This window comes from Emys orbicularis, chromosome 8 (genome assembly GCF_028017835.1).
Source record: "Emys orbicularis isolate rEmyOrb1 chromosome 8, rEmyOrb1.hap1, whole genome shotgun sequence".
NCBI lineage: Eukaryota > Metazoa > Chordata > Testudines > Emydidae > Emys > Emys orbicularis.
The window spans coordinates 107,415,307-107,437,908 of record NC_088690.1 but is presented as its reverse complement, the minus strand read 5'-3'; the positions used below and the strand labels follow the sequence as shown (position 1 = coordinate 107,437,908).

At 54.4% G+C, this 22,602-nt stretch overlaps 1 protein-coding gene across 1 annotated transcript in view; it reads right to left on the bottom strand.

Moving 5' to 3' along the window:
• Positions 1 to 807: 807 nt before the first annotated feature.
• The window catches only part of TCOF1 (treacle ribosome biogenesis factor 1), a 34,746-nt gene continuing 12,951 nt past the window's right edge, over positions 808 to 22,602 (bottom strand). Inside the window, 13 exon segments of the mRNA XM_065409995.1 lie at positions 808 to 1,376; positions 1,378 to 1,404; positions 3,241 to 3,280; positions 4,082 to 4,196; positions 6,127 to 6,687; positions 9,441 to 9,660; positions 10,644 to 10,729; positions 11,041 to 11,320; positions 12,140 to 12,352; positions 13,838 to 13,986; positions 16,054 to 16,228; positions 21,095 to 21,373; positions 22,133 to 22,399. Of these exon segments, the coding sequence (XP_065266067.1) occupies positions 1,290 to 1,376; positions 1,378 to 1,404; positions 3,241 to 3,280; positions 4,082 to 4,196; positions 6,127 to 6,687; positions 9,441 to 9,660; positions 10,644 to 10,729; positions 11,041 to 11,320; positions 12,140 to 12,352; positions 13,838 to 13,986; positions 16,054 to 16,228; positions 21,095 to 21,373; positions 22,133 to 22,399 (2,499 nt within the window). The 3' untranslated portion in view covers positions 808 to 1,289.

The following is a 22,602-nucleotide window of genomic DNA, read 5'->3' as shown; positions in this document are numbered from 1 at the left end:
TGCTTCTGCGATGCCTGGTCAGCAGGAGGGTCTCTAAACAACCATTCCTACTAGCCTAACAGAGCAGGCCGCAGCTCACTCATCTTCTCCACCCATCACCCTTGAGGTCTTGTCCTCGCCCCAAGAGAGAGGTGTGTTCTTAACTCCCGTTAACTAACTCCAGCTAAAAGCCCCGAGAAGACACGGCAGTTTATAATTTTCAGCCACGATAGCAGGGTGAATTAAAGCTGGGGGGCCAGGGAGGGAAAGAGAGCCTTGTCTTTTCCTGGGCATACTAGCTTTTGCATGCTGGCATTGTAGCATGCAGTAAGAAAGCACCACTTTCATAGAATCATAGAATATCAGGGTTGGAAGGGACCTCAGGAGGTCATCTAGTCCAACCCCTGCTCAAAGCAGGACCAATTCCCAACTAAATCATCCCAGCCAGGGCTTTGTCAAGCCTGACCTTAGAAACCTCTAAGGAAGGAGATTCCACCACCTCCCTAGGTAACCCATTCCAGTGCTTCACCACCCTCCTCATGAAAAAGTTTTTCCTAATATCCAACCTAAAACTCCCTAAAATCCAACCTAGACCAAGGTCTCATGGTTATTCAGCCAGACCCAAGGATCTGACCTGCAGATACTTTTTATTGCCCCCCTTAGAGTCCAGACTGCTGGGGCCTCACCTACTTTAAAAACTTTCAGTAAAGCAATCCTCAACTCCTATTTGACGAGCAGCCGTATCCACCCATACGTTAGGAAGGGCTTAAACACCCTTGTTCCCTTTAAAAGTGTTGCCCTTCCTGGAGCCCAGTCAGGGACACTCTTCCAATCAAAATCAATTTTATTTCTGTGTTCCATCAAAAACAAAACCCCAAGAACGCAGCCTAGGCCAAGAGGGCCTTGTGCGCGCCGCTGCTTGAATACAGCCTCTGACGGGACCTAGGAGGGAATACCAAGAGAACCTGGTTTTAAAGTTATATTATAAAGTGAACCCAAAAGCTCTTAAGTAGGTAGCAAAAAGACAGACACCGCGATCACAGAAAGATTGGAAGTTTCTCTTAAAAAATATAGCTCTGGAGAGAGATTGCTGCATATCACTTCTAAGAGGGGAAATGTCGCACTTATTCCCTCTGCCCAAGGGGCTGCTCCGATCGCCTCCTTTCGTTTAGTTACAGTGCAACGGCTGGGGGTTTCCAGGGGAGCAAGATACACTTAAGTCCATTCCCAGCCAGGCAGTGGCTGAGGCAGCAAAGTACAACGCTTGGCTCTAAAAGTCACAGTTAAAAGAAGAAGTTATAAATTAAGATTTAGAAGTTTAAAGTATTTTCTTTTTCTTTAAAAAAAATAATAGAAGAGAGTTTTAATCCGCTTTCTTCCACCCCTTCGTCATTCATTCGTTGTCGGCCGTCCGAGGGAGGTGCTCTAGAGGGGAAGAAAAGATTTTATTATTTCTTCTCTAAGTCCATCCCACAGAGATGGAAAGGCCTAGTACCAGGCCACAAAGTGACCAGTGAACTCCCCTAAGCAAGTACCCCCCCTTCATAGAGGGGCAGTGCGATCTGCTCTTACATCTCCCCCAGCCTCAACTTCTTTTTAAAAGGCTTATTAATTCTACAAACAGCCAGGACAAAGGAGCTTCCCTTGGGCTTGTATCCAAAAGCTAAAAAGGTCCTTGGCTTGGAATTTTGGATGCTGGATTCTCGCTCCTAGGTCTTGGTGCCCTTGTGCTAGAGAAATGGAGCTCCAAGCTCCAAATGCATTTTGGTCCCCAAGGCAGCAGGAGGAAGTTTGAGTGTGAGCCTTGCACCTCCATCCCCCCAGCACTGGCATTCATGTGCCACCCTGGGAACCAGCCCGTCAGTTGAGCAGGAAGTAAAGATCCCAGAGAAAGGTCAATAACTAAGAGAGATGAACAAATTCCCCCATGACCAGTAGCACCTTCACTTCTATTGTCTAAGTTCAAACTTCCCTCATGCTCTGAGGGGAGCAGAGTCCTACGCTGTCTGAATAGGGCAAGTAACGCCAGCGACACAGAAGACTTTGACCACAGATAAAGGGGGCCAGCGGCACTTGCCGCTGGTGCAGCGAGGAAGCCGGAAAGCTGACTACAGCACTGCCAGTGCTCGGGTGAGATGCAATTCTGGCTGGCACTGGAGCCAGCCCAGTGCTGATGAGAGAAGCGCCAGCGTGCTAAATCTGAGCCCTTGGATTGGCTGGCTGTTCCATTTGCCTGCCTCCTGGGGCGGAATAACCAAATCAGAGCTCTTCAATCTGGAGCCATTCTAATGCGGAGGGAGGAGCTAAAGAGCCCAGCAGCTCAGGGTGACTCCGCCCCCTACTCTCCTGGGAGCAATGGGGACAGGCAGGCACCTGTGCTTCTCCCCTACTCTAACACCTGGCCCCGGGGGGGGGGGGGGGGGAAGAGAGGGGAGGAGAGAAAGAAAAGAGATAAACAATCAGAGTAGACCCAGAAAACACGCAATGTATTGTCTTTAAATAAATAAATAAATAAAACCACCCCCATCCCGTGATTTTTGACCTCTTGAGGCTGGCAATGCTGTGACCAGAGAGGTGCAGCTCCTGCACGGCCTATCTCTGGTGCCAATTAGGAACCGGCTGGCAGGTTCTGGGGCCAGCCGTTAAGCTCAGGGGCTGGTGCACAGCCAGCCAGCTGGGGAAGACTTGCTTATACTTCCTGGCACTACTGCTGCCCTTAGGGACCAAACCCACCAGGGCTGGGGGAATTCCGGATCCTGTGCTGGGAGCAGAGGCCCAGATGCGAGTCCTGCACAGACAGATCTTCAGAGAACTGACGGGCATCACGAGCTGTCCTGTCACCATTGCTTAACTCTGTGGATCCAGTGGTTCTCAGAGCCATGCTCTGTGGTGACCCATTCCTGGTGAACCCCATGAAAACCGAACGTGTACATCAGGAGAAAAAGGTCCCATCTTGCTCTCCTCCCACTGAAAGCTTGGGCAGGTCTTCAAGGGGGAAAGACTGAGCCTTGCATGGTGCTTTTTCCACACAACTTCTTCCTATGCACAGGCATGGGTCCACTCTCCCTGACAGACGGGTGTGCGCACGCACACACACACACACACACACCCCGGCACAGAGGTTGCTTGTTAAAGGCTATGTTTTAAAACAGGCAGAGTCAGGTGCCACAGAACCGCTCCTCGTCACCAAAGAATACAGAAACGGGCTCAGGGTTTGGAGTTCAAAGAGCTAATGACACATTGTCCCCATGGCCCACGTACCTTCTCACAAGGATCCCTCGAGCTCAGCAGCTTTCTTCTTCTAGGAAAAAAATGAAGGAAAAAATAAATAAATCTGTAAAACCCCCATATGAACTGGGCCCAGCAGAGCCAATTCTGTAGCCCATGACAGTTGTTGGAGGCTTCCTTGCTAACGCCATAGAAATTAACATTTCCTCCCCACAGACAGTTTCGTTGGGTGGCTTAGATCAGCTTTCCAGTTGTCCAGCAGCTCTGCTCCCATGGCTACTCCTCTCTCCTGCCTCTCCCCCCCTCCCCCACCCCCCACACTTTTTAGCCGAGTGATTCATTTCTCTCCACAAAGCGATTGCAGAGCCTGCTGGGAAGCGCAGCCAGGGACTCCCCACTGCACTGCCCCAGCGTGATCTCTTTGCCCCCTGGAGCAAAGCTCTCTCTATCCGCAGGAACAGGGCGGCATGGAGCGCTCCCTCCACGCACAGCGGGGCACTCAGGCAGGAGTGAGTGGGTCGGTCGCTAATGCACTGTCACCACTAAGCATTAGCACAGCAAGGGAAAATCCCATTCCCTCCAGCAGGGCCAGCCACTGCCCCTCTCAGCACCCACCCGCCCCCACGCAGGTCAGAGGGGGCGTCTGAAACGAAGACTAGGTCAGTCCATCCCTCTCCAACACCACTGACGCCACCACGCCTTGAAGGGGCCAGCTATAGGGTGCAGCCCTGTCCAACCGGGTGCTGCCGATGAGATGCTGGAGAAGGGAGCCCCAGATGCTGATCGTTTTGTGCTCTGGGTACCTGCCCACTAGGGACAAGACAGCCCTCTCCCACCCAGCTCTGGGGGGATGGAAGCGCACATACACACCCACCCACCCACCTTTTTTTTCTTTTTTTTGTGGGTGGAAGCAGACCCGTCCGTGCTTGGCTCCGCTCCAGATGCAGCCTTCTTGCTTTTCTTCTTCTTGTCTTTCGCAGTCTTCTTCTCTGGGAGAGACAAAAGGACCCGGGTGCATGTGAAAGGGGACAGGGTCAGAGCTGCCCTGGGGGTCAGACACTGCTGAGAGGCTGGGGGGAGGAGGGGTGTCTCTGCCTCACCCAGTGAGCCTTTGGCTGTGCCTGTGCTAGCAGCTGCCCCAGCCTTGCCCTGCATTGCTCCATCAGGATAGCAGTGAACGCATAGCCCTGTCCTGCCGCTCAGGGCCCACCAGCGCCCAAGGGACATGTTGAGAGCACGCCCCGTTCTATCCCACGCTGCACTGGGCACGTGCAGATGATGCAGGCGTCTCTCGGGCTGGAGACACAGATGGGGGCAGCAGCAGCTTGGGCCTGGGCTAACATTTCAGCCCGCTCACATGGACTGGGCACAACTATGTGGTGACATGGTCCAGGGCACATTTCCACCGCAGCTGATACTGCAAAGCGAATTGGGGGTTCTCCGAGATGGGGCCTGTGTGGGGGGTGGGGGGCAGGCTGGGAGGTCACTGGCACCGAATACACATACAATTAAGAAACAGAAGAGCAACCTGTTCTAAGAAGTCTTAATTTTTGCAGGGCTGGAGCGTCCCTTCACCAGCCCACCCGGGACAGCCTGTCCATCTACCCCACGCTGCGCTGCCGGGCCCCTCTCCCAGATGAGGAGTTGGATTTTTGCATGATAGAAACCCCAGCAGATACTGTTCGATCCTCCTCTCCCTTTTCTGTCCTTTATTCCGGCCCCTCCCTCCGGGAGCTGGCACCTCTAGTCCGCAGTCCTGCGCTCCGCCAGCCGCTGTGGGAATCTGCAAGGCACTGGCGCGGAAGGCAAAGCCAGAGCAGGGGCTACCCGCAGGGCAGGGGCAGGAACTACTCTTTTAATTGGAAGTGACAAACAGCAGCCTGGCTCCATTCTCTCTCTCTCTCGCCCCCCGGGCAGCGGTAATGGCACTGAGTCATCTTCCGCGATCGCTGTGGCTCACTGCCACGCTGGAACGTACAGTAGCAATACGCAGCCAGGCAGGGGCCGCTGTGCAGAGCGGGAGTGGCAGGTGACAGCTCAACGCAGAGCCTTTCCAACAGAGGGACAAGGGTTTGTCATGGAGCTGCCGTTTCCGAGCAGCGCCGAGAACACCCAGCTCATCAGCGCTTCTGCCATTGCCCAGAGTGTGTTAAACTCAGGGACCTGGCGCTGATCACAACCTCAACCTCCATCCTGCCTGGCTGGGAACTTCACCCTCCCTGTTTCCTCGAACGTGCCCATGTGGCCTCTGTCAGGCACCAGCTGGGAGCTGGCACTGCCAGCCAGCTTGGCTTCAGCCCTTTAGGGCTGGGCAGGCACTCAAAACACTGCAGGGTTTCACCGGCGTCCCCTGGAACAGCTCTGTAAAGCTTGTAACTGGCGGCACCTTGCCCCGTCCTTGTCGCACGGCATGCGCGAAGCCTGCCGACTGGGTCCTGCCGTTCTGCAGAGTAGGGAAGGGAGGGGGCCCAGAGCGAGGGGCGGGGCATAAAGGCATTTCTGGAGAAGGGGCGGAAGCAGACAAACTCCTCCCTCCAAGCATCACTGCGACGGACTAGCAACGGCGGCAGCACAGCTCTGCAGACAGACACGTGCCCGCCGCGTAAGCCAGGCAGATGTGCAGGCCACAGTCGGGAGCAGAGCTCCTCCCTGCCCGCAGCCACCTTTTAACAGCAGAGCCGTTCTCTGACCCGGGTTAACATTCATTCAGGCGCTTGCTTAACTAGTTCAGCTCAACCCTGGACTGGATTTGGGGGGCAGCATCTGAGCCCCAAGCGAACCCTTAGGAACCAGACCCTGGGGTGCCATTTAGGGGATCCGGCAGCAGAGCCCAGCGTTGGGGTGAGCGGCAGGCACTAGCCTGTCTAGAGAGGAGCGGTGACAGTCGAACTGGGCGAGGGACAGCACCAGGGCCCTTACTTTTACTGGCTTTCTTCTTCTTCTCCTTGCTGCCCGCGGGTTTCTCCCCTTTGCTTTTCTTCTTTTTGGGAGTCTCGAGGCTGCTTTTCAGCTTCTTCGGCTTGGGCTCCGTGGGGCCGGCATCCCCTGCCGCCAGCTTCCTTTTCACAGAGGATTTCTGCTTCTTGTTCTCTTTGTCCCCACGCTTTGGTGCTTTCGCTGCTTTCAGAGCCTTGGCCGATGCCGCGGGAGTTTTCTTCGCCTTCTTCTGCTTCTTCTTCCCTCCCCCCAGCTCCCCTGGCGCTTGCCCGCCCGGAGCCTTGGCAGCAGTGGTAACCCCGTCTTCGCTGTCGCTCACCGAGCTCTCACTCTCTGACTGAGCGATGGACAGCAGAGCATACGGCGACGGTGTCTCCGGAGCACCCTGAGGACCGCCAGCATTCTGAGCCACCGCCAGGGCTTTCTTTGCTCGCGAGGCTTTGTGACCGGCGCCTCCTTCTCCCGCTTTCCCTGCCGCAGTCTCTTTGCTAGAGGCCACTTTTGAGGGGACCGCTTCCGCCCCAGAAGAGGACAACTTGCTCTCTGTAGACACAATTGAAATAAGAGGATTTAGGGAAGAGATTTGGTTATGACCCAACCAGCTTCAGGGAGGCTGGTGTTTAAGAGACGCCTCCAGTCCCCGCCCCCAGACAGTGTAATGTGCAGGTACTCGTGTCATATAGAAATAGTCACTAATCTCCCCAGAAACATAATGGTGTATTGTTACAGGGCTCTATGGGGGGGAAGGGGGGGCCTGCATTAACTCAGAGTACAAAAGCCAGGCTTGGGCTACAAATTAAAGAGTCCAAAGGGCTCATAAGAACGTAAGAATGGCCGAACCGGGTCAAACCAGATGCTTCTGAGGGAATGAACAGAACAGGGCATTCTGGTCTCCAACGTGCGCCCTAAAAAACCCCCAAACCAAAACCAAACAATTTGGGAATTTTAAGTCTCTACTGGCCCAGACTAAGAGCACTGGCTGGATCTGCAGGTGTACAGACAGCTGTACGTGGGCAGCTTGCACTACAATTGTATCAAGACAATGCCATTATGTCCCTCCATTTTGAGAATAGATTCTAGATCACAGTGGTCCCTTGCAGTCATCTAGTCTGACCTCCTGAACATCACAGGCCACAACACAGCTGTGTAGGGAGGATATGGACGAAACCCAACAGATCTTTCAGTCTTGGGTTTCTACTGTTCACTTACAACCACTGAATGGCGGTGGGGAGAAAGGTTTTTAACCATACAAAAATGATTAGGGGCATGGAACGGATGCCCTATGAGGAGAGATTAATAAAACTGGGACTTTTCAGCTTGGAAAAGAGACGACTAAGGGGGAATATGGTTGAGGTCTATAAAATCATGACTGGTCTGGAGAAAGTAGACAAGGAAGTGTTATTTACTCCTTCTCATAACACATGAACTAGGGGTCACCAAATGAAATTAATAGGCAGCAGGTTTAAAATAAAGAAAAGGAAGTATTTTTTCACACAATGCAAGGTCAGTCTGTGGAACTCTTTGCCAGAGGATGTTGAAGGCCAAGACTATAACCGGGTTAAAAAAAAACAAAAACACTAGATAAGTTCGTGGAGGATAGGTCCATCAATGGCTATTAGCCAGGATGGGCAGGGATGGTGTCCCTAGCCTCTGTTTGCCAGAAGCTGGGAATGGGCGACAGGGGGTGCATCACTTTGGAATGAACAGAACAGGTCATCATCCTCTGGGGCACCAGGCATGGGCCACTGTCGGAGGACAGGATACTGGGCTAGATGGACCTTTGGTCTGACCCAGTATGGCCGTTCTTATGTTCATACATTCTGTTTCAATCATCCATCCAAATAGCTCTGTTCCCTTGTGTTTCCCTTTGGCTTGCCCTTCCCCAAATAAACATTTCTGAATGACACGTAACAGGGACAGCTCCATGGAAGATGTAGCAGGCAGGTATTTTGTTGGTAGCATTTGATAAAGTGATTCTTAAATTGGCATTTATCAAGCGTTGACACATTTTACAATAAAAAATGATTCCCAGGAGAAGTGCAGCATATATTTGAAGAGAGAAACACCTCCCAACTTATCAGGCTAGAGAGCGCTCATTGCTAGCTGGTCTTTGACTTCAGAAATAAGTTTGGCAACTATCACTAGAAATGTTAGTTAAATTTCGGAATTCAGAATAGCCACGCACAGGGGAACACCTTGCAAGCTGTATAACTGAGCAGTTGTATGCTTCTCAAACATCCAACCACCCCATCCCGAAAGGATGCAGAAGCCTAGAACAGCTTGCAATGTTTCTGGAGATGTCCAGCAGGGGGCAGCAGCAGACTGTCACAGTAAAGGACAATGTGGGCTTGTGATTCACACTCTTCACCTGGACTCAGATTTCAGAGATGGAGAAGACCTATTAGGTCATCTACTCCATCCCCTGCCAATACAGATTTGTCCCCCCAGCAGGACCGGCGCAACCCATTAGGTGATCTAGGCGGTCACTTAGGGCGCTACAATTTGGGGGGCGGCAACCGCGGCAGTATTTCGGCAGCGGAACCTTCCGCCGCCTCTGTGGGGGGCGGCATTTCGGAGCGGGACCTTCCGCCGCCTAGGGTGGCAGAAAAGCTGGCGGCGCCCCTGCCCCCCAGCATATATTCTCCAAGCTCATCTAAAAGTCCCAGCTGATGGAGTTTCCACCACTTCCCTTGGGAGATTACTCCATGGTCTAAGGTGTCCGGAGCCCTGATATAGAGCATGTTTAGGAACCAGCTGTAAAGCTGCTCAGGTTTGTGAGCTAGATCACAGCCTGGGACAGGGGTCTTAAACACGTGGCCTGCGGGGTTATTTCCTGCGGCCGCCAAGCTTCCCTCCCCCGCCTACCTCCAGGCACTTCCCACCACCAAACAGCTGTTTGGCAGCACGTAGTGCTTTCCAGGAGGGAGGGGGAGGAGCGGGGAGCCGCGCGCTCACGGGAGGAGGCGGAGAAGAGGCAGGGCAGGGGCGGGGATTTGGGGAAGGGGCTGGAATGGGGGTAGGGAGGGGGCGGGGCAAGGGCAGGGCCTCATGGAAGGGGTGGAGTGGGGGTGGGGGCTTTTGTACCTTTACACAGAATCATAGAATATCAGGGTTGGAAGGGACCTCAGGAGTCATCTAGTCCAACCCCCTGCTCAGAGCAGGACCAATCCCCAGACAGACTTTTGCCCCAGATCCCTAAATGGCCCCCTCAAGGATTGATGAAAAGGTGTCAGTGATGCAGCCCTCATGTGGCCCTCTTGGTGATTTGAGTTTGAGATCCCTGGCCTAGGACTAACCTGCCTTCTGTTTGGCTGACGTCTTCTCAGCATCCGTATCGGAGTCACTGCTGTCACTCTCCGAGACGTCGGGCAGGGCTGCTTTCCCGGGTTTGGCAAGGGCGCTGGCAGCAGCTGCTGCTTTTCTACGCCCTGGTTTGGGGGAGGTCAGGGAAGCAGGTTTTTGCGCTTGGGGTGTTGCTGGAGCTTTAGGAAGACCTAGATAACCTGTTAAAAGGGACTGAAGAGCACACACACACACGCTGAGTGAGACACGCAGTCGCCGGGGCTGAACCCTCTTGCCTCGACCCAGGACATTTTAACTGCCACCCCCAGCTGCCCCTTGAGCGGCCCTCCAGGGTGGCAGGCTCCCCTCGGGCGCCCTGCGTGATTTGGGGCCACTTGGAAGTGGAGAGACAGCAGCAAACACAAGACACAGGGAGACCAGGGGTTTGTAGGGAGCCCACAGAACCTTTGGCTCTACCCCTCTGCTCCATTATTAGCCCCTCTGCTGTACCACGCACCGGGCCATGGAGGTGGGTACAGGAGCGTGCTAGGGGGTACCCCGGTGGCGGGGAGTGGCACAGCTGGGGCAGCACACGGAACGAAACCCAAACAGGGAGATTATGTATATGGCTGCTTGACGAGTTTATGACATATGTCGTAATCCACTGCATATTTGCTCCTTTGTTCTCTCCCTGTTAAGCCAGCCTAGGGGAGGTTATTGACTATCAGTGCATTCCTACGCTTGCATGCAAAGCTGATGTATTACAGATGTACTGCGCTCCCTAGATATTACTAATAAAGGGGGTTTACCGGCTTAGACATGGGTTTAGTTACAAATAAAAGTTGCTGCTAGGAGCCTGGCTAGTTTCCCAGGTTTGGCTCTTTCAGTGCTGCAGGGCACCAGGTTCCCCGTACGGGCCTTTTGATTCGACGGCGACGTCAGTACGGCACCAGGCCAGGGCAGAGCAGCAGCAGCGCTGCGATTTGTCCGTCAACCTGCAGGAGCATTCCAAACACCCGAGTTCAAAGCCTTCTCCCCTCTCTGCCCCGGGGCCGGGAGGCATCTGAAGCCCAGCAGCATGAGCGGGTGCAACGCTAGGACTCCAGGGCAGCAGCCGCCGTTTACCCCAGTGCTGAATCTGGCCCGGCGTCTGCTCCATCTTACAGAGCAGAGGAGAAAGGCGACAGCCCTGGCCCACAGGGTACAGGACCCCTCACCTGCGAAGGCTGCTGTTCTTCCTCGCTGGACTCCGAGGAGGTGCTGTCGGCCTCCTTCGTCGCTCCCTGCTTCTGGGGCGCCCCTGCTGGAGAAGCAAAGTGCCCAATGAAGGCCTCCTGCCGGTACAGCACAGCGCACACCTGAACGGGGAGCGCCCCAGCTCTCTCTCTGGGCACCCCTCCCCGATAAAGGCTGTTGTGGGGCTCCCCAGAGACACGCGCTCCTCCACAAGGAGCCTGCTGCGGCTTCTTGTCACTCACAGCCTCGTGTGTTGGCGAGACCCATCCCGCCAGCTAAGCCGGGCCCAGTGCACAGCGAACACTTGTTCTCCGCGCTGCTCACCGGGCCGGCAGCCCCCAGCCACTACTGGAAGTCCCCCAGAGCAGCGTCTCTTACCAGGCCTCAGGGGCTGCTTGGCCGTGTCCTCCTCCTCGCTGTCGGAGGAACTGCTGCTGTCCGGGCTCTCCTGCCCTTTGCCGGATGCCGGGGGCACAGCCTGGCTCTGGGTGGCTCTGCCTGCAGCGCGAAGTCCTGCTTTTCCCGCGGCTGCGACGGGACCTTTGCCCTTGGCAGAAGGGCTCAGCAACACAGGGGCATTTGCTTGCGCGCTCTCCCCTGCGGGGGCAGCGGCTTTACCCGAGGCAGCCCCGTGCTTCAAGCAGGAAGGAGGAAGAGGCTGAGGGGAGGGAGAAGGAAACAAGGAACATTTTAGACAAACTGGGGGTGGGGGATTCAGACCTTCCCTGAGCTTTCCAGAGCAGCCAGCGTACCCCGAAGGCAGGGAGCTTCATGGTGAGGGTTTAGATGATCTGGGGGGATCTCTTTCCCATGGGGCAAGTCACTTCACCTCCGTGACTCAGTTTCCCCATGGGCACACTGAGGGAAATGCCACCTGCCTCACCGGTGGGGCTGAGGAAGCTACGATACCCGAGGCAGTCTGTAAAAGGAGTTAGGATCCTCAAATCGAAGGTGCGACCAAACTGCAGAGTCTCCTCAGTATCAGAGGGAGGAGAACGCCCTTAGGAACACAGCTCGTGCCCGCTACTCCTCAGTCTGTGGCAGGGGCCGCAGCAGTTCAAATCAAAGACAGACGGAGAGGGATAGAGCTGGTCTGGTCACTCCAGATCTTTAGTGTAAAGAGGTGCAGGGGAAGCTACGAGACAGCACTGACGTGAGCCCAGAGCCATTATCTGGGAGGCAGCCAGCAAGACAGGCCTGCGGGGAACGGCTGGCAGCTGAAAAGGAAGTTCTCAGCCCGGCGCTCTTACCACGAAGGAGCCCATCTGAGGGTGAGCCCTGCAGCCTCCTCAGGCAAGGTGACAGGGATTTTCTTTTTCCCCCCTGCATTATGGTAACTGTGCTTAACGTGGCTGTTATAATCGCGCTGCAAACCTCTGGAGGACACTCCGCCAGTCCAGGCCTACAGGCTCCAGCAGCTGCTAGATCTCCCCGCAGCGCCGCCTGTCGCCCTGCACACTCAGCACTTCTCCCTTACCTGTCTTGCAGGCTTCTCTTCCTCCTCGCTCTCCGAGGAACCTGAGCTCGAGCTCTCGGATGCTTGGCCAACTGCGGCAGCAGCTGCTTTCGCCGGGCTGCTGGCCACCCTGTTGGCCCCTTTCCCAGTGGGCAACGTGGGCCTGGCCGCGCCGGCCGTTGTGCCCAGAGGCTTTGCGGCTGGGGCAGGTTTAGGTTTCACCTGGGCCGGTTGCTAGGCCAGACAAGAAAGGAGGAAAGTCAAGACGGAGTAGCGACTTTTAAAGAAATACAGCAACCGAGGCGAGGAGCCTGGAAGTCCAGGGAACTAGACCCCATTTTGCAGGAGGACAATGCACAGCCAAGTAAGCCTCTCTGCTCAGATCCCAGGCTGATGGGGACATACCGAGATAGAGAACAGGACACGTGCTCTCCCACTCTTTTCATACACCCCACGTGGTTTATGACGACGGTTAAGAAGAAGCCGTAGCATTTCATCACAGCCCAGGCCTATCACCTCCCCAAATGGGAGGGCAGTAGCCAATGGGGGACGACGGGACAGCCTTGGAAGGAGCACCTTGCTCCGGGGAGTAGACCATTGGCAGAAGCAAGTGAATACAACGAGGAGGGCAGGTGAAGCGATCAGTCTCCTGGTATCAGTTACAAGCCAGTCTACATGTGTGGCCTCCCCCACTCGGCAGACACCCAAGCTTCAACGTGCCGGGCTCTGTGGGATCTCTCACGTTTCTCGAATACAACATCTGGTGCGAGATGCCATCCAGGGGGCTGTGGATCCAAGGTGCCTTTGAACATTTTCAGCTGTGATTTGAGAGCTCAAAATCACAGTGACTACTTTTACGTAGCTCTAAAATATCAACCCTCTTAATAAACGAGCCCTCGTGCCAGCTGGGGAGTACACAGCTTTCTAGTCATCCACAGCACAGGGGCAATCCTTTTCTATCTCCGACTCCCAACAACAGTGCCAGCGAGGCCGGCGCGTCGCATGGCACGGACACTTCTGGGAACGGGACTGAGAGCACCCAGCCCCTCTCAGAGGCCAGCCAGCAGGTAGCAATGATTTCAAGCACCTGGGAGCTGAGCTAGAGCTGAAAGGCTGTGGGGCACATCTGGAGGCGCTGCCTGGAGCTGAGGACCATGCAGTGGGGCCCACTGGAAGTTAGAAAAGTCACTGGGGCTGCTCTTATTTATGGCAGCTTCTCCAGTGGCATATGGGCCACCCTGCAGCACTGAACAGCTGGAGTACAGAGCATTCTGGTCAGTACATCCCTGCCAGGCCAGGGGGGAAGGGGAGAGAAAAGACAGGGGGTTATGCTGGTGCTACAGGGCTTGGGAACCCCTCCTGGGCTGGGGGAATTCTCCACTGTGGGGAGAAGGGGGGGGATCCAGCTGATTTATTCTTCAGGAGCTGCACAAAGAGGCCCAGATGTGGGCAGGAATCAGCCTGTATGATTATCACTGTCACAAGGCAGCCAGTCCCTCCACTGCTTCTAACCTCCGAACCCTAGCCAGCCCCCATTGGTTGGAAAGGTCCCTGTGCCAGCTGGCTGGGATCGCTCCCCAGAGCCTGGCTTTCCTGAAGAGCAAGCGCTCCAGACAGACAGAATTTCGCTAGTCACCATTCCTCCAGCTCTCAAAGAGGCCAGCTCAGCAAAGCTTCCTCCCCATCGCCCGACCGCCGCGCGGTCTGTGTGCTAGTTACCTGCGGGGGTACCCGATCCTCCTCCGAGTCCGACTCCTCGCTGGACTCCTCACTGCTATCTGCTGCCCCTGGTGCTTTTGGAAGAGATGCTGGAAGGGCCTGGGCCTTCTTGACGCTAGTCAGCTGTGCTGCAGCAGGGGTCTTCATTGCTGAAAGAGGTCGGAGAGAAACCGAGGGTAAGACTGCAGGCTGTTTATAGGAAGACGATGGCTGGAGAGCTGAGGGAGGCTGCTGATGCTTCAGGGTTCTGGTTTTAGACTGGGAGAGAAAACCCTGCTGAAAGGGGAGAGCTGCTAGAAGACAATGATTTCCTCACACCTCCTTCTCCACAAGATTTCTCTTGCTACCCCCAGGCCCCGGCTTTCTCTTCAGTACGACTGAAGGGGCCCAACAGGACGTGGTGCGAGGGGTGGCAGAGGGATGGACTAGTCGGGAACATGCCAGAATAACGGAGCTCTGGAGCTGGAGAACCCTTCCCTCCCACCTTTGTGCAAACAGACAGCCACCACCAGAAGCCGGCAGGAATCAGTAGTGGAAAATGTTAGCAACGGACAGCTGAGCAAATGCCCTGTGCAAAGCCTGCTGGAGGCTTCTGTTCATTTCCTAGGGGGCTGCGGTCTTCCACATCGCACAAACCCTCCCACCCCTGCAGCTGGGGAGCACGGCAGCCCTTCCATCAGCCAGTCGCACTCTGGCTACTAATAAAGCTGACTGGCTGGGTTTCTGCCCGTTTCCTGGCAGCAGTGACGCCAACAAGCAATAGAGGCCAGCCGGCCTATTGCCTGGTGCTTCCGCTAGCCCCAGAACACAAACCAATGGGCAGATCTGTGCATGCTCAGCCTATTCCTCCGCACAATGGGCAGACTCCACTTCTCTCAGCACTCGACCCCACATTTACAGCTAACAAAAGCTCTCCCCACCTCCCGCGTGCACAGGCTGAGTTCTGTTTTACCAGCTCCCTGCAACAAAGGATTTGACATTAGCTCAAGCTCTCCCTGCAGGAAGGTCTTGCAATAACCATTTACAGGTGCAAGACTCCTTTGTAATGAAGTCATTCCCTTCGGCATCCTCCTGCATCCAGGCATCAACTGCGGAGATGCCAGGAATAACTTCTGGTTGCTCACGCCACAAAACCCAGCCAGAGACACGAACCAGCCTGGAGCATGCGTTATCTGCTAAGGCAATGCCTCTGCACTGCAAACAGGGACATCGCTGTGCAAAGACCACAGTCACCTGGTGAGAGTAAAAGCATTGAAGGGTCATGTCCATGGAAGGGAGGAGGCGGGTCAACTGAAAACAGCAAGAGCCAACCTGGACAGTCATCAATCCCCTCCATTTGCTGGGTTCCCATGGGTTGTCCGTGTGCTGCCCCAGCACACCACTGGCCACACCCCAAGTTTCCTTTGCAGGTCTAATGACAGGGGCCCTGCATCTTCTCGGGGCACTCAGACCTGTGCTCTCTGGGCCCTGTAGCTGCAGAGACGCCTGAATACTCTGGAGACGGGGGCAGCAGCAGGGAAGCAGGAGCAGATACATATTCGGCATGGGAGGCTCCACTGCATCTTCGGTGATCTCTCTCTATCCCCACTTCAGACACAACCACATCCTCGTGGGACTCCAGGTTGTAGCCACCCCCGGCCCACTCCAGAACAGCTGCCAGGACTCCCTTCCTACCCCTTCATCAACCAGAGAGGTCACTGAGTGGTGCCAGACTTCCTCACCCACTCCAGGGAGAAGCGTGGGAATGGCAAAACTCCCCCAGGCCACACAGGAGGGGAGAAGAGGGCTTCATTCATTACTAGTAATCTCTTATAGAGCCATCCATCCACGGATCTCAAAGTGCTTATTAATTATGTCAAGGCTCCTCCGTCTGCACACGCTGGGGAGTATGTGTCAGTCAGCAACTGACCCATGCTGGCAATGCTGGAAGGAATAGAAAACAGAACAAAATAACCCCCCCAAAACCCAACTCTTTTGCCAGTTTGGAAGGACACTCTAGAAGAGACAGAAGGGAACTGCACTGACAGGTCTTGCTAACATCAGCTTCAGAGCGACTGGCAGTCTGCATCCCTTGGCAGTTCAGAGCATGCCGGGTGATGGTTCTAAGGGGGCAGCCCAGTCTAGAACACACCAGCTGCTCAAGCCGAGAAGAGAAGCAAACCCCATGAGTACGGAGGAGAGAGGCCCTGAATACCAAGGGAAGGCTAGACTCTTACCAGCGTTAGGAGGCGGTTTCTGGGCTGCCTCGTCTTCCTCACTGTCTGACGACGTGCTGCTCTCGCTCTCAGAGTCCTTGCCCTTCAAGGCATTTCCAGCTGCTTTCCCGGGGCTCCCAGCTTTACCAACCAGGCTGGGCTTGATGCCAGGGGAAGGCTGAGGAGTTGACAATCTCTAAAAAAAAAAAAAAAAGTCAATGATTTTTATGGTCAACAGGTTCAGTGCCAGAGCCAGGGTTCGTTTCCTGCATCCCGTATGCTGCGGTCATCATTTAAAACGCTCCTTTTATCCCCAAAGAACGTCACAAGTTTGGAGATGGATCATTTCTGAAACCAATGAAATGTGGCTACCTCTCTTGGGTGGGAGGCAGCAGCTGTTCGCAGCAGATAGAAACACCACCCAGCAGTTCAGGCAAGAAGGGAAGAAATATACCGTATCCAACTGGAACGGCGTGGGGAAAAGCCATATTTCACTAGAAATTGACCAGGCCACCAGGGTTACACCCCTACTCTTTCAAAAAGGACCAAGGGATATTTAATGAGCAGGGATTCAGCACCTCGTTATCATGTCTCATCTGACAACTGTACCTCCTGCTGCACAGCACTCCCTATCATTAGACCAAAACAACGGTTCGGTTGGACTTGGAAGGGAGAAGGCCACCTTCGGAAACCCCACTACCACTGCCTGTGGGGGCTAGATGTCCCTTGAGGCTGCTCCATTGAATACTGACTGTCTGACCCTGGTGGCTTGTGACGTTTGCAGGGATCCGAGCACAAGGTGAAACGACTGCCCGATTCCACCATCCCAGCGGCTGCCTCCCGGACCCAGCATTAGAGCGGCGTTTAAGGGAGACAGCGTCGCACCGTTCCTAGGAAGCACTTTGTCCACCACGGGAGCGATTCGTTTGTCCATGCGCCTAAATAAGCGGCCGTGAAACCCAAACATGGCGCTTGGGTTGAACAGCGGCTGGCAGCGTTTTGATTTCTGTGACTCAAGGCAGCGCGTGAGCCGCGTCTCAGTGTCTCACGCAGCTGAGGAGTCGATGCAAGGAGGTACCAGTTATTTTGGCACTTGAAAAAATGATTCCAGCCAGGTCTGATCTTCTGGCCCCCATGCGGCGCAGAGAGAGCTTCCGTGCTCCTCTCACCCTTTGGCTGCTTGCAGAGGGTGTGCTAAAGAGAGGAAGTCCCAGAGACTTCCCTACCCTTTGGGGTTCTTCAGGGGCGGACACACTCTGCACCCGCTCAGGCATCCAAACACGGCCTGATCTTCACATGCTGGGCTGAACGCTCAAGCACCAGTTCGCTCTGGCCGAGCAAGAACATAACAGCCACGCTGGCCCAGCCAATGGTCCACCTGGCCCAGGATCTCGTCTTCCCACAGTGGCCGGTGCCAGATGCTTCAGAGGGAATGAACAGAACAGGGCACTTGTTGAGTGATCCATCCTGTGGTCCAGTCCCAGCTCCTGGCAGTCGGACGTTCAGGAACACTCTGTTTGCCAGGCACAGTGGGAGCAGAGTATCACCCAACCTGCCTGTGGCTGTGACCCACTTTTGGGGCGGTGTCCCCTGGCCTGGGAGCCGTTACCAGAGCTCTACTCAGGGAAGACGGAGCGTGACACTAACTCTACCATGAATGGCCCAATCCCCCCCAGCATTCAGTCCCTTTACCCCGCGTGCCTGACTGGTACACGGGCTCCCCCCACCTCTCAATACCAGTGAAGAACTAGAACATCACAGCTGTTCTGACAGCCTGTAGGGGTGGCTGCTCCTTGCCAGTGGCCAAGAGCCCCAGGTTTGCAGCTTCGTGAGATGGAAGACGGTGTCAAACCTGGCTTTCTGGCACGGTCCCGCCGAGCGCTGCCCCCGGGGCAGCGTTTATTACATTTAAACCAGCTGCTGAACAGACGTCAGCATCGGAGTGTTTACCCATTACAGAAGGGGCTCTCCAAACAAGCCAGGCATCTCTGCACAGAGACACAGAAACCTCCACAAGGACGAGAGAGGAAAACAAACCGGAGTCTCTGTTGTGTTTTGGTTAACATGAGTCACTTTCTCCGAGAGAGGGGCCAGCTTCTAAATGGCAAATCGAGAGCGTTATCGGAAACAGATGCAGAGATGTAAATGAATCACCTACTTGGGAGCACACCAGACTCCTCCCCACTCAGACACCAGCACTTGCGGGATCTTGGATCTAGCCTACCTAGTGACAGGACGGACTCTTGCTCACGTTCAGCGAGCGAGCCCATGTATAACAGGAGGATGTACTAGGGAACAGCTCAAGGACTAGGAAGACAATCAGATAGCAGCATCCGGACACTACGTAAGAACACAGAGCAGTGTGCAGAGGGAAGCTGCTGGAAATCTAAGTCTGCCCCATGCCCAGCTGGAGCAGGCCAACTCCCTATCTTCTGCACAGGTGTCATTTCCCTAAAAAGGCAGAGGTCTCATTTCTCCAGGGCTGCCACGGGAATGAGCCCAGGCAGGGATTCACCCTATAGCTTGGCTGAACTCCGCTGGCTGTAAAACGCCCCCAGGTGAGCCGTGCAGGACACGATCCGGGCCAGTGTGTTTTATGGACTCAGGAGACTGGATGAAGCCTAAAGTAAAGGGGTGGAGGGGTTGTGGAGCAGTCTGCCATACTAGAGATGCTGGTACCCGGGAGAAATTCACGAGATGGTGGAAGTGTAACTACAGATGGAGCTTCTTGTCCTCTCCTCCCTCGCTTCCTTTCTCTCTCTGCTGCCCTGCAAATAGCTCCGGGCCCAGTGGTGGGAGCATGCCGGAGTTGAATCACCCCCCTCCCCCATGCTCTTTAGTTTATTTGCATAATGCAGCGAGTCAGAAAGCGAGCATGCTCCCCAGAAGCTGCATCAGTCACACGCCAACTCTCGTCTCCCGGCACACAGAGGAAGCACCCCCAGCATACCAACAACGAGCTTAGTAACTGGGGACGCGTCACGCTATGAAAGAATAAAGACTTCCGCTCCGAGGTCTGAGCTCAGGACGCAGTCACGCTTCATCTCCCCGAAGGGTCTAGTGGGCCATCACCTCAGCCCCGAGTCCAGATAAAAGCTCACAGCCAAGTTTTCCGTCACGTCCATGAATACCGTACGCCTCCATTTCTGGGCGCTGATGGGAGACGTAGACTCGCTGCACATCTAAAGTGAGGCCCATATGACATTTTTGGCCTTATTGCACAGGTGGGTTTGGAAAGTTTGAAAGAGCCTGCAGTTTCTTCAAGGTCAATCTTGTTTGCTTCCCCATTGCAGGGGGCGGAACAAACAAAACACACCTTTGCAAACAAATTTCTTTGACTAAATAATCCTAAATCTTCAGCGGTAAACATACTAATTAAGCAGTTCGATGTAGGCATGATGTTCATTTTAATTGTGCTAATCCGCCCCCGTAGTGAAAGATGAAGCAGCTTGCAATTCTCTGTACCTGTCTGGATCTTGCTTAGAAGTGATCGGAAGCTGCAGGATACCGTAAACTAGTGGTTAAACACATGCCCAAGTACTTCATGTTCTCCATCTGCCCAGAGACGTTCCACTGGGAGAGCCAGACTGTGGACACAAATGGGCAGAATGGCTAAACACCAATCTTCATTCCAAGTCCTTGGCTGCTGGCATCATGAAAGCCAGCCCATTTTGGTTACTGCCTTTCTCGGCAGCAGCGACTGGTACGTGGGAATCCCAAATTTGCAAATCCTTTAATAGCCCTTCAGCAAGAGAGACAGCTACTTCTGCCTCGGGTAGGGTATTCTCTTCAACTGGGGAAAACACGTTCTTCACATTTTACTATTGCTAGAAGGGCCAAGTCCCACGGGTCTTGCACAAATTCTTCATGCAGCATAAATTCCCCCATTCCCCCGCAACACCCCTTGTTCTGAACCAGCGTTAAGATTTGAATCGCAGTGTAGAAATGCTGAGAGACACAGACTGGGATAGCGCCAACCACTCAGAGATGTTCCCCGAGGCGGCAGACCAGGACAATCCAGTGTAAAAGCCAACATGCAGAGCTCATCGGACTCTCACTCATCTACACCAAACGGGCACAGAGAGAGAGAGAGGGAGGAAAAAAAAACTCTCGGAGATGCAGGGGGGGACTAGGTCACAATCTTGCACGCACTGTCAGACTGCACCTTGCGGGGTGCCATCTTCAGGAAGACTGAGCGAGCACTTGGGGCCACCATTGATAAGGATGCGCCCTACCAGTAATGACTCCCCAGGGCCGTGCTTGCGGCCAGATTAATCATGAACAACTAAGAAGTGCAAATCCACGCCGTGTGGATTCCTGCCTTGCAAAACACTCAGCCTGACCCCGATCCCACTGGAAGCAATGGGAGTTTTGCCATCAGCTTTAATGGGAACTGGTTCCGGCCTATGCAAGCATGAGCAGACTCCCCGGGCACACAAGAAGCAAGCCCAGGCTGCTTGTGGCCCCATATGTATCCATTCTGGGACCTATGTCACGAGTTCCAGTCGAAAGGAAGCAAGAGGGGAGGGCTCCGTCCAGCTACTATTCATATGACAGACCAGCGTCAGCGTTTGGATGCAGGCAAATGAACTGTTTCACTCTGGAGTTCTCCATGTACAGTTTCTGCTGGTTTGGCTCCTCAGACTGCTGAAGAATGGGAGACGTTTTAAGCCAAGTGATACTACGCTCCGGGGCCCCCCACGCCTTGGCTTGTATTTTACTATAGTGTTTTGCAATGACTTGTGTTTGATCTTATTGGCAGCAGCCAGTTCTCTGGCAAAGCCAAACAAGTTCTACAAAGGAGCCAGAGAATTCAGTAACTATAAACTAGTCACTTGGAAACGGCTGGTCTTTAAACGATGTATTAAAGCAGGGGGCCCATCAAATCAGAAAACAATTCATAGTAGTTCTACAAAGCAAAGATGGAGGGACACCTTGCACAGGGCAGAGATTTCATACATCAGAAAGATTTAGCATCCTAAGCACAGCAGCATGAAGAGCCAGCCACTAACACGGCCATCACCAGCATCTCAGAACCCAACTAGAGGCAAGAATTACAAACCTTCTGGCTTATCGGCACTGGGGGTGCCTCGTCCTCGCTGCTCGATGAGTCGCTGCTCTCCGAGCTCTCTTCTGGCTTTGCACTTCCAGCAGCCTTTGCAGCGGTTCTGGTTGTTCCAGGCCCCACGTTGGCCTGGTTGGGCACAGCTGGTTTGGAGGGCTGCTTCCACGGAGCTGGCGTCGAGGCTTTTGCCGGAGCTGCCTTGGCGGATGGAGGAGTGGCTGGTGCACTTTTCACTAGCGTTGCCGTGGCCTGGGGAACTTTTGCAGATGGGCTGGTCTAGAACCAAGAGACAAGAACAGAATAAACACAACAGGAATCCATGATTCGGGGTGGGGAGATGCGTCTTCCCAGGATAAAATATAAGGGATCAAGATGTAGATCTGGAAAGCAACTGCAAGATGTGCCAAGGCTGAAAATGCCAAGAGAGGATGGGTGACCAGCGTGGCGAGCCAGGCGCCCCCCATCAGTCCTCCTGGGCACTGGAAGAAATCTCCTAGGGTGAGGGAGCAGTGACTGACATTCCTCAATAGTCTGCTGTGTAACTGGTCACAGCTGCACAAACAGTGGGGGGAGAAAAGGCTGCCCACTGCACGAGAACATGAACGGCTCCGTTCCACATGCACCACGGCACAGGAACCAGTGGTGAAAAGGACCAAACCTCCCCTACCCAGGCACAAAAGCAGCAGCAATCAGGTGACGCTAGAGTTTGCTGATGCTAGATATTGCAGATATGAATCCATGGATCAGATCTAGAACTCGGAGGGTTTGGAGTAGAATTTTCCTTTCTTGGGTGGAGAAGAACGCCTGTGTTGGATTTTAGTTAAAAGCACCCATGCAACTTTTGCCTGTTGAAATCAACACACTTCATTTTCAACTGGTCGCTTACAGTTTACAGTGGAAACGTTAACTGGGACCATTCCCTACCCTGTTGCAAGTGCGACCTTGGAGTGCACTGTGCTTTTTACGAGGTTCCCGTTCGTAGCATCCCCAGGCCTCAGGACAGGTGTGAGGGACAATAGGCTCAAACTGACCCACCTGTGCCGCTGACGTGGCTTCCTCATCATCACTGCCCGACGAGTCGCTGCTCTCAGAAGTGTCCTCTGCCTTTGCACTCCCAGCAGCCTTTGCAGGAGCCGTCACCTTTGCAGCTCCTGGTTTGCTCTGGGTTGGTGTATCTGCTGTTGGTTTCCATGGAGCTGGGCTGGACACTTTCCCTGGGGTCCTCTTGGTGGGCGCTGGAGTGGCTGGCACGTTTTTCACTGGTGTTGCGTTGACCTGTGCTGCTTTTGCAGCTGGTTTTGTCTGGAGGCGAGAGAAGAGACGGACTGAGGAGGGATATCGAACATCTGTGCAGGAGTGGGGGTGGGAGGAAGCCGAAGGGAAGTCAGGGGGCGAGGTTAGCTCAGAGCACAAGCCTTGATCAGGGGGTGGGATTAGCTACAAACAAGGCTCCCTCCCTCTGCAGCAAGCTGGACCATAATTCTGTGCAAGGCCCTTGGGTCGGG